This window comes from Aythya fuligula, chromosome 1 (assembly GCF_009819795.1).
Source record: "Aythya fuligula isolate bAytFul2 chromosome 1, bAytFul2.pri, whole genome shotgun sequence".
In the NCBI taxonomy this organism is placed as follows: Eukaryota; Metazoa; Chordata; class Aves; order Anseriformes; family Anatidae; genus Aythya; species Aythya fuligula.
This window is the reverse complement of record NC_045559.1, coordinates 57,219,118-57,231,252: the sequence shown is the minus strand read 5'-3', so window position 1 is coordinate 57,231,252 and position 12,135 is coordinate 57,219,118. Positions and strand designations below refer to the sequence as shown.

At 39.0% G+C, this 12,135-nt stretch overlaps 1 protein-coding gene across 2 annotated transcripts in view; it reads left to right on the top strand.

Moving 5' to 3' along the window:
• RFX4 (regulatory factor X4) overlaps positions 1-12,135 on the top strand; it is a 91,131-nt gene that overhangs the window by 62,432 nt on the left and 16,564 nt on the right. For both annotated transcript variants that reach the window (XM_032196972.1, XM_032196979.1), the window contains 3 exons: positions 1,364-1,483; positions 2,451-2,612; positions 9,441-9,603. In XM_032196972.1, coding sequence (XP_032052863.1) covers positions 1,364-1,483; positions 2,451-2,612; positions 9,441-9,603 — 445 coding nt within the window. The remainder of the gene's footprint in view (positions 1-1,363; positions 1,484-2,450; positions 2,613-9,440; positions 9,604-12,135) is intronic.

Genomic DNA, 12,135 nt, shown 5'->3' with positions numbered 1-12,135 from the left:
TTTGCATAGATATGTGAAAGTAATAAGAAAAAAAAGAATGCTTCAGGTTCACCAACAGTCAAAGATTTCCTCCTCCTAGCAAAGGTGTTGCAATCATGAATGTCCTTTTTCTGTGCTGCCTCGTCCAAGAACACAAAGGCTCGTGTTCTCCTCCCAGTGTGTGTGCTCTGCTCGTATCAGTGACGACAGAAGCCATGCAGGCGTGGAGTGAGAGAATGAAACACAAAGACCATCCAGGTCACAAAGAAAAAGAATGTGCCCAGAGTTGCTTTGAAAGCTGAATTGCCAGCTAGAATTGTATAGGGGTATAGGGCCTTTCAAACTACTTCTTCTGTCCTTAAACATTTGTAACTGAGAAACTTAAGAAAGTTTTTCTATAAATCTCAGAGGACAGAACTTCTTAGGGTGTGCTATTAAAATTTGTTCCTATTACTCTAGTCCTTGTCTTTCTCCTAATAACTTTAGCGAGTTCTCCATCTGTGCTCAGGTCTTACTTGAGGATTTGTGGCAGATAACTACCAACATGGTGTATTTTTACTATTAATTTTCTAAATATTCTTTGACTCCCTCTGCCACATTTTATTTTGGCCATACCTTTTCTTTTTAGTCCCTTTTTTCACACTCCTGTTGCAGCAGTTAAGAAAGATAAAATCCATGGCATCTTTGGAGGAAAGCACAGAAACAGGACAAATGTTATGCTGCTGATATGACTCAAACTTGTAATTAGAAAAAGATAATGTAGTAAGAGAAGTATGACAGGGCAAACCTTTGGCACAAGTTTTTGTCTCTAAGATATTCACAATTGCTACTAATGCCTCTGTGGTTAACAGTTAAAGGGTGTCTCATCCAGTTCAGGCAATGCATTGGATATACCACCAGGAGATCTGGAAGGATGCTTCTACCTTCCCATTGATTAGTCTCATTTCTTTGTCCAATGACACAGGTAGTGCAGAAAATTTTTATCAGAATGTGTCACTAAGGCAGCCAATTCAGGGTTCTACTTCTGGCACTTGAGATAATTCCACCTGTAGTATAACCATCTAAATTGTTCAATGCTTATGTTGGAAAAGAAGACTCCATCATGTGCCAGCTCTCAGTTAGGCAGCCTCCTTGCACCCTAAAGTACAACAGTTGGTCATATAAGCCTGCCTGTGTAAGTGCAGGAGGGAACAGTCTGTTACTGCCCAGGTATGCTTTGACCTGACTTATCTTGAGTAAGAGACGCATTTCAGTGGCAGTACTATGTTGAGGCATAGTACTACTATGCCTACTCAGTGCCTTTTGTGTTGAATAGGGTAATCATTGGTTTAATTAGTGTATTGAGACAGTCAATGGCTTTTTTGTTTGTTCACTTTACTACCAGGGTCTTTTCACCTTATTCACTTGATGTTTGATGACTACGTATTGTACCTGCTAGAATCACTCCATTGTCAGGAGAGAGCTAATGAGCTAATGAGGGCAATGAAAGGAGAAGGAAGCACAGGTGAGTTTGTTATTTTATTCATCTTTTGTTGTTTTATTCCACTGTATTCACTGTTTTCTATGTAAGGTTATTTCTCTATCTTTGTGTAACCCAGTGAGGTCTGTCTATGAGCAAAGTGCTGTTTTTTTGGTTCCATCATGATTTGAAATAAGCCATTTATGAGAGGATCCTCCCTAGTTAATACACTCTAAAAGAGGCCTGCATGCTTCTTGATGTAACTCTGGATGTCTGAAATACTATTCCTAAGTGCAAACTTGGTGTTTCAGTAAGGGATTTTTGTACCAAACCTTTTACATCAGTTAATCTGTTTTACATTTCAGAGGAAATGCACCATCACACGTCAGTGAGATGATCACCCGGTCTTGATTCTCTCCCTCTCCACCCTAGTTTTACTCTAAACTCACTCATACCAGTGGATTTGTACCAGTGCAAACTTAAAAGGGAGAGATGGGAGAAGTGAGCAAATGGGGGAGGAGGGGGAAGCCATGATTTCTCATACATTTAAGTTCTGAGTTCCTGTACAGAGGCAAACTCCCAGCCCTGCTCTACTTACTCTGCACTGACTTGCCAGAACAGAGACTGCCTCTAGTCTCTCTGCTCAGGGATGCCCCTGATAATGAGAAGTCTTCAGTCAGCTTCCTTCCTTGCATTTCCCTTATTTTTGGCAAGTTAAATCTCTTAGTCATGGGGATATAAACCTTAAGCGGCCTGTGCACAAATTTCCTACCTGTACATTAGCAAAAATATCACTTTCCTATAAGAGGTCTTGTGATGGTAAACTGATGGCGGCAATGCTAAATGTTATAGAAGTACTTCTTTCAAAGATCTGTGTTAGTCCTGCAATGAATTTCATGAAATATAGCATAAAAAAAAGCACTAACTGCTCACATAATTTTTTTAGTTCCTCGGTGTTCTTTGACTTCACTTTTAACAGTGTTTGTTTGGTGGTTTTTCTCTCACCCTGCAGCAGAAATACGAGAAGAAATTATTCTGAGTGAACCGGCTCCTCCAACTCCCTCCCCAGTGCCGTTCTCCCCAGCTAAATCTGTCACCTCTGTGGAAGTGCCCTCTGCCCCCTCGCCTGTCAGCAATCAGTCCCCAGAGTATGGTGGCATAGCAGCTACAACAGGTAGGTGGGCTTATGGCAGCTGGATCTGCTTGAAGATGGGTTTTGCACTCAGTCACCTGAAATTAAACCAACACAACGTGCTGGCTTTCAAGGGATAAGAAGCCTTCCCAAGCAGAAGTCTGTTTAAAGTATCAGTTATACTTTCTCACTGTATCTAAATATTGTGTGCAGTTTTACAGGAACAGGATCTGACGCTTGGAGTCCAGAGACCTAACAGGAGATCCCAGACCTCAGCAGATCAGAATCTGTTCTGTTACCAAGGCCTTCAGAACAGACCTGTCTCTGTATTTCTAAGTGTTTTTAAAATCAGTTCAATTGATCATATTTCTAGTAATGCCCTGACAAAAAAAAATATTTATGAATATAGCACTTTTGAGCATCTTCAATGACTTTAAGGGCAATCAGTCTCTGAACCACATAATTCCCAGTGGGTAAAATGGGAATTGGATATCTTTCAATATATTTGAGACCCTAACATTCTTAAATATCTGCACAAGTTTCTCTTGGGAATGCTTTACACATTGTTGGTAACTTTAAACATTAGGCATTAGGAATTGGATGCTTGAAACCTATTTTCAGTTACATACTCTGTTATTGCAGCTCATGAACTGCTTGTATTCAGGTGGGCCCACAGATTAAAAAATTTGTGCTTAAGGATATTCAACTTGTGGGTAGGATTACCAGAAAATTACCTAAATGCAAAAGCATGCACACACATGGTTTGTTGATTGGTCTGTATGTATGGGGTACATACAATCCTCTGTACCCTAATGTAAAGCTCCACCTTTTGGATTTGGGCAAGACAGTCCATCTATATGACAAAAAGCTGTGTTTTCTTAATTCATTAAAATGAGCTAAGAAAGGCAGAAATGTGAATGACTTTCAGAAGGCATTCCAGGCAGTAAAACTCCAGCTTTGCTGCTCCTTGGTGAAATGGGTGTATAATCAGAATGTGGAAGCTATCACTTTTGTGACGTATTAGAAAAGTTACAAAACCTTATTGAAAGAATGTCAGAAAGTGATGATTTACCACACTGGAGAATCTGGCAGTTGCCAAAGGACTAATAAATCTTTCTGACAAATGTTTGTCATGTTTTAAAAGGCACCATGGGAAGCACAATGCATAGTTGTGGTGGAAAGCGATTTAAGAACATTTATCTCTACATGGAAACTTAAGGTTTTCTCACTGTTGGAGACTATAGTACATTTAGGACAGAAAAAGGATGATATTAACCACAGAACAGATAGACAATAGAGCCATATGATTCCTAGACATATGGCAAGTGAGCTCACTGCTTTGGATCAGGCAATGCTGGAGGTGGTGTGTATGTTTGAGTCTTGAAATGATGAGTTTGTGAGTAACTTGCCCTGTGGCCATTGTGGCCCAATGGGATCATCATGATGTTGTAACCAAGCCTTACAATGATGCGGAACTTTACCCAATAGTAAAAGATTGAGAAGTTGGAAATTGCATGCTCTCCAGTGACAGTGACAGGAATGGAGATTTGAGAGACTTCTGTTCAGGCTGCAGAGACTGTAACTCTATATGGCTATCAGAACTATTAACCCACATCTTATTCTACACTTAAATGACAGCCAACTTGTTGGATGTCTGAGCTTCCAGCCTGCGTGCTTGACTTAAGCTCAGATCAGGGAAGACCTGGGAACTGCGTGAGTCTTAGGTGAATCCTGCTTGAATACCACTAATAAACCAAGGGAATGGACTCACACAAACATTACAAATATGATTCCTTTTTGTTTTCATGATGTATCTTATTTTGTTATAGTCTATTTTATTCTCTCTTTCTCTCTCTCTCATTTTGTTTGTCCTGGCAAGGCCAACGTCTGCTGGTGTGAGGTCTCAAGCCAGAAACAGGATCACTTGGGTGCAGTGGTTGAAGGACCTACTCCCACATTACAGGCAGTAGAACTTGACATAGTTGTTCCCATAGCAGAACTTCTTAGGCAAGAAAGCTATTTCTGATTAATTTAGGTCTCTTTTTTCCAGCTTCTCAATTTTAGGTTGTTTTAAAAACCTTTGTTCACTTAGGTTGGGTTTTATTCTTAAGGGCTGGTGCAGTCTCATTTTTGCCAACATGAAAGTCAACTTTGCCTATCACAAGTCAAATTTATCAATACCAGAAGTAGTCTAGTTAAGATTATATACAAGTGTATAGATTTAAGATTAAGTACTTTTTTGTTTTACTTTTAATTACTTAATTACTAATTAATTATTTATTTATTTTTTAACTTTTAAGATTATTAAGATTATATACAAGTGTGTGGATATTTTCTGGCCTTAATTTGGGAAAGTAGCAATACCTTAATTTCCCATCTTTATCACATAGACAAACTAATCACCTTTTCAGTTTGCTCACCATTACACCATGGAACGCAGAGTTCATTCACATGCAGTAATACAACCACAGATCAGCTATAGGAAATTGCTATATTTAAAAACGGGAGCACTGAAGATGCATTATATATAATTAAACTATTCCACGTACAGATTTGTGGAATGTGTATATAGAATATTTTGGAACAGGAACCTCTGTTCTGGAGAGACACATTTAAAGAACTCTATTGATTTTCTTAAACATCTTTTATGAGGTAAATATAAAACTCTGAAAATGCTTTGCAAATTTTGAGAATTAGTCTTACTGGTTATCTCTAGCTCTCAATTCCCTAATTTAAGGCATCATTAACTTTTTTTTGCTTGTGGCATTAGCAATAAAAGTTAACTATTAAACTTGTATTTTAGCCTTTTTGCCTTCACTCAATGGTCAGCACAAAACCAGCAAACTAAACTGTTGCAATTGCATGATACTAAGCAAAAGAGAGGTAAATCCTGTATGTAGCATTCTGCATTAGAACATCTGGCATGGCTCAGCTAACATTTTATTTAAAACTTTCTGTTAAGTTACTAGACATTTAAAAGGATAATCAGTCTCTGTCCTTTCTAAATCACAATGGCTAGATTAATGATTGTTCAAACTGCAACAATATTGTAATAAAAGTGAAAGCTATATGGCAGACTATACTATTCTCCTTTAAAGCCCCTTTTGAAGCTGATTACTTATTTGCTAATGAAATGTTTTTTGGACAACCTGAAATGAACTCTGAATTGTAGGTGGTTCCTAATACAATAGTCGACTAATCCATGCAGTTTACCATTTAGTTTCAATAAACGTATGTCTGAAATAAATTTTCAGGTCATTTAAGGTCAGTATTTTTCCAGGTCTGGGCTAGGTGATAAAATTTGAGAATCTGCAGTAGAAGGTACTTGCACAGAGCTACCATCTCTCATATTTATGTGTCTGAATACAATGACATTCTGTATTTTTGTGAAGTTCCAGCTCCTGGACTCATATGAATATATGAGAATATCAGGTCTTGTTCAAGAATAAGAGCTTAATTCTCATAACTGCTCATAAAAGTCAGCTTCCAGTTTCAAAAGGTGGTTCTTCCCTTTCCAGTGGAAGGTTTGGGGATTTTTTAAAATGTGATAGTTGAACCAGAATGGGGGTCTGACTCATGATTTTTGGTAACTTGAGGTTGACAGTGGTGCGTACTATCAGATGTAATACACAGTGCTGTGAGTATCTTGCTTGTATCTGGGTGGGCATTTTCTCCAGCATACAGCAGATATAAAATGCAGCATCATGAAGTAACTTTTGATTCTTTTTGCACTGATATAGTACTAATGACAGCAGCTCTCTTGTTGGACTGTTCCATTTTTATTTGGCTCCACTAGAGCTCACATGGTTTCTCAGTTAGTATCCTGAAAATCAAATTTATCTTTAAAAGAGAAAAGAGAAAGGAGTGATAATAAATGAACTTCCTTATTTTAATCAAATCCTGCATGTTCAAAACAAAAAGCAGAACAAAATGTTGCTCAACCGCTATTGTTTTTGCTTATTTCAGAATGCAGTTCAGTTGGGTTCAGTCATATCTAACAGAGACTTCATCTCCTGAAGTTCAGTTCTGCAGCCAGCTGAGGAAATGAACCATACAGGCCTGAGACATAGATGGGTATTAGAAAGCTAACTATTAAAATCTGTGATTTATCTTATTTCTTCTTTTCCACCCATCATAAAGCTGGCAGTATTCTGGCTGACCTGATACATACCTATACACAAAGTCTCTGAATCTATTGTCTTCTTCAGGCCTTCCACTCCCTCTTTGTGACTAGGTCACTCAGAAAACAATGGCATCCCTTCCATTTGCCTTCCAAAGACAGGGAAGTGAGGCGACTGTAGATTCCTGAGACTGTCCTAAGAAAACTGTTCAAACAGCATTCTGTCACTCCGTAAATCCAGGGTAAAGCCCAACATACGTTTGTTTCTAATCCACAACATTCAAGAGAAAGCGAGTGTTTCCTACAGCAGCTGTGTGAGGCACTGTCTGATAGTACCTGGGACGATCCTTGGTTAGGAGAATTAAACAGAGATATTCACAACTCTTCCAGCGCGAGGCCTATTCTTTATTTCTGTGTTGTCTGGACAGGCACAAGGTATGCTACAACCTAAACATTTATTTCAAAATTGAACAGAGGTAGCTGCCAGTTAGGCTTCAAGGTCAGAAATGACCACTTCCTTTCATCCAAGGACCCTGACTTTCCACAGAGAGTACAAGAAACAGCTTGCTGTTCTGGACTGACTCATTTTCCTCAGACCGAGATAAGATCACTACTGTTTTTCAATAAAAGAAAGGAGGCTGCCACAATGGCTGGGGATAGACAAATTAACCATATATAGTAAAATGTAGAGGATATTTTGGCCCTGTTACTGCCTCTTATTAGAGCTAGGGAGGTAATGAGTAGTTATGTTTGTTTGTTTTGTTGGTTTTTTTTGTCTTGATGGGCAACTTTTTATTATTCAAAGCAAAACTTTTGTTTTATGGTGAATTTAAAAAGTGAAGGGAAAAACAGTAATTTTAACTATAAATAAATATTTGATTTTTTTTCTTTTTTTTTTTTTCTTCTTTCTTTTCTCTCTCTCTCTCTCTCTTTTTTTTTTTTTTTTTCCTTTCTGTTTCTTTCTGTTTGAATTTTGGCCTGTTTTGAAACAAAGTTTCAAATTTTCTTTTGGAAAATAACACTAGGGAAATATGCTGACCTTTTGAAATTGAAACGTTTTACCAAAATTTCCTGCAACATGTTGAAATTTTCAAATCAGTTCTTCCTTTGTTTTCAAATGAAACTATTTGGTGACTGCGTAAGTTTTGGCCCCCTCCACATAAACTGTATTTTCTGCAGAAGACTGACTTTCTTAAACACTTTTCCACAGCTCAAGGAACCATGACTGCTTATGGCCACAGTAGCAGTGATGCACCAGCTCAATTGTTTATGGATCCATAAATAGCTTTGCAGCTTTGGTCTGAGAGATCTCCATCATGCTCAAAAGGGGAGAGGTGAAAGTCTGAAGATTCAAAAGTCAGTGACAGAAAAAGCAGACATGAAAACAGGCCTACCACAAATGTTCTTGGCCATAATGCATACAAAGATGTCTCTACTATAAGAGCCCCAGATCACATCTTGCCTTGTGAAGCTCAGAATGGCCTTGGTCAAACTCAGAATTAAGCATTTCCCATTACCAAAAAAAAAATATTTATCTCATGTTGCTATATAAAAATCACACGGAGAAAATTATGCACATCTGAGATAGCTTTTCATTCTACGAAGCCATGGAGGATACATGGACCTGGTAATACAGCCATTTCCCTCTTGGAATTAGGCCCTTTCATGCTACAGGAAGTCCCTAGCATCCACACTGAAAAAACGAGTCACCTCCTGTAATTCCTTTTAGCTACTGAAAAAGAGTCAAGAGTGCCCAGAGACCCCAAACTACTGTTCGGATTGGGTTAAATTCAGTGTTCTGGTCCTCATTTGCAGGGTAATCTCAGCCAGTATGGTCATGACCTCCAGCAAGAGCTGTGTTATACTGGAACAATGGATCTGTCAGCCTCCTGAGTGAAAGGGGTGTGTGCAAAGGACAAAGGTTTCTCAGCAGCTGGCTCATGAATCTGGAGTTCCTGCCTGGAAGGGATCAGGATGATTAAAAAACTCAGCACCTTTCAACCAAAATGGAAAACCCACTTCTTTGCTTTGCTTTGCTTTTCCCACAAATGCTCTACATACAAAAAAAAAAAAAAAAAAAAAAAAAAAAAAAAAATCAGTCCCTGCCACATCTAAAGATGGAAGAAAAATTATTGGCAGGAAGAAAATGGCTGGACTATTTCTGTCCATATATATATATATTTATAATTGGAGATCTACCTCTGTGTTTCCTCTATAAAAGCTGGTACCTAGTTGGGTGGAATAGAGAGGCAAATTGCAAAAGGATCCAAGAAAATTTCTTGCATAACACCCATCTTCTTCCAGTCCTTCATTGTTCTGATCATAATTCCTTCTTTGCTCCAGGCCTGATCAGCCTGTGAGCTAAACAGACCATCAGCCCACTCTGTGTGAGAGGGACCTCAGGGGTTGGTGCATCATGCCTAAGAAATATTAGCATTGGTGGTCCTCCATTACTAAGTCCCATCCCAGTTTTTCTGAGAGATTATAGCCTTGAGTTATAATGCCATGCTGAAATTTCACAGTCGGAGGTATTCAGGATATGTTTCTTACCTCTGGATCTTTGTGCACTTCAGCTGATAATTTCTGCTTTTATTTATGTCTCAGACATGACCGTTTTGTTCACTTTGCTGGATGCTGTTTCCATTATCAGTGCTTAGTAGGTCGTTTTCCAATAGCTGTCTCAAAGCATAATGCCTCTGTGAATGACAGCCTATTTTAGCTGTGTTCCTTTCATGCTTGTTTGTCTGTAGGGGCTATGCAATCCTATACGTGGTCACTAACCTACACTGTGACAACAGCTGCTGGGTCGCCTGCTGAAAACACCCAACAGCTGCCCTGCATGAGAAGTCCACACGTACCATCATCATCTGTCACACACCGGATACCTGTTTATCCCCATCGAGAAGAACATGGGTAAGTCACTTCCCAGTGTCTTGTTTGTTTGGTGTGTATTTTGGATGAACCTAAGCTTAGCTGGTTTTGTTTTTGTTGGTGGTGGTTGGTTGTTGTTTGTTTTTTTTTAAATTGGAAATGCAATGAAATCTGTTTCTTGATGTAATACATGTATGTCTGTATTGCAAAGATGCTGATATCATTATTCTTTGGCTGTTGTTATTGCTATATGGTTATATTATGTCTCAGTTTTATAATCATATTGAATTCTATTTCAAAACACGGTAGGCCTGGATAATACTTTATAAAAGAGAAGGCTTTGGCATGTTTCTTCCTATGATTCCTGTTTTCCCATGTCTTGTTTTATCCCAAAGGCTAGATGTGTCCAAAGGACAGCCTTTCTATACTAAGTCTCAGGAGAAGTGTTTCTTTTCCTCTGCACGGTGCAGCTGAGACCACACCTGGAGCAGTAGATCCAGTTCTGAGTTCTCCTCTGTAAGAAAGACAAGGCCATAAGGAGTCCAGAAAAGGGCCACTAACATGATCAAGGAAGTGGAAGAGCTAAGATACAAGCAGAGACTAAGAGAGCTGGGGTTGGTTAGCCTCAAGAAGGCTCAGGGAGGGTCTTATCGTGGTGTATAAACATGTCATGAAGGATGTAGAGAAAATGGAGACAGCTTCTTCTCAGTGGTATCCAAGTGACAGGACAAAAGATGTGGGTATAAACTGAAATTCTGGAAATTCTGTTTAAACTAAAACAAACAAAAAACACAACAACATGCAAACAACAAACAATTCATTTTAATGTAAATGTGATCAAATACTGGAATAGGTTGCCCACATAGGCTATGGAGTGTCCATCCTTGCTGATATGCAAAACCCATCTGGTCCTAATCCTTGGCAGCCTGATCTAGCAGACCCTGCTTTGAGCAAGGGGCTTACACTAGCTGATCTCCAGAGAGCCCTTGCAGCCTTTATGATTCAATGACTACCATTTGACCTGCAAATCAAAAATGTCCAAAGTTTGGAAAAATAGCCACGTTTTCACTATAGTATTCTAATCTCATCTCCATCACCAAAATTTGCTTGAGGCACTGAATTAAAATAATTACAAGCTGAAATTTGTTTAACATTATTTGATCTTGGCAAACTTCAGACACTCAGACAAAAGTCTCTCTGCTCTTTGTTACATAGCACTTCTGGGCCATCTCATTTGGGTGAATGTGTCACTCACAGATAACCATAACTAAAGAGAAACAGTCACAAAATCATCACTGGAGAAGGGCTCCAGGAACATAACAGAATTAGCAAGAGCCCAGATGCTGACATGAAGCAAGACATTCAAAAGATGTTTCTGATTTCCTCAGTCTCATTGCATACTCATTACCCTTGCAGAAGTGCTTTCTCAGAGTGGAAAATTGTTTACTCTTTGGAAGGATAGTAGAGATTAATTTGAACCTTCCATCTCCTTCTCTTCTGGAAGGAGAGAAGGTTTGGATTTCTGCCTGAATGTCACTGCTAAGCCCTTTCCGGAAAAACCTGGATATCCTGGATATGGCTGCTTTGTGGAGTCAGAAATAGAGTAGCAGGGAGGTTTGTGAGCTGACACGATGCAATAACTAGAATAAGCCATGGTAAGGCAGTGAATATATCTATAGATACATGTATGTATACATACATGAGAATTCGTTGTTATTAATGGAATCTCTCGCCTCTGGAAGGTGATTTGAGGAAACTTTTTATCTGAGTGAATCAGTATTTCTGAAATTAACAAAGACTTCTATAACCTGACTTCTTTCGCAGTTTGGATTTACATGGGACACATGCTTAGAAACATATTGGGGATGCTTCTAAACATTTTGGTGGTGTCTGCCTTCTTGCCTGGAGCTGACTTTTTAAATGTAGCAATACAACCTCTCTGTTAATTGACGCTTACGTCCCTTCTATCTCAAAGATTTTCTGATCTTATTTGCTCTCTATATTGTAGCACTATTAACGTTTTTCTGAATAATTACAACACGTACTTATTTTGGATCTGCAGCAAAAACAGCACACTGGTATATTCGTTTTTATATGATTCAAGTCTGATGTAATATGCTAACAGAGACATGTTCCTGAAGAAAGGCCTGCACAGAAACGTAGTAACCTCTCTCATAGTGTTCGGAAGCCCAAGACTCCATGGTTCTTTTGGAAGATACAGTCACAGACTCAAACAGAAGGGAAAAAAAAATAGGAGACCTTGTATGCAACATTCAGTTGGCCGCTCTGGAAAGTAACAGAGAGAGAAGATCAAAGTCTGCACTAAGATGTCAAGGTTTCTTGAGAAGAGAGAAATAGAGTTAGCAGCTGTCATAGCCGCATAGACTGAACCTCACTCCCATGTGGAGGGGCAGCCAGAGAGCATATGCAGTGCGCAGGCCAGGAGCCATTCCCCTGCTGCAGGTGAATTTCACATCAAGTGCAGATTCTTGGCCACTCAGCATACCTGAAAGCATTCTAACAGCAGTTCTGCAGGGGTTTCTACCAATATTGCACACTAAAGGTGATCCTATT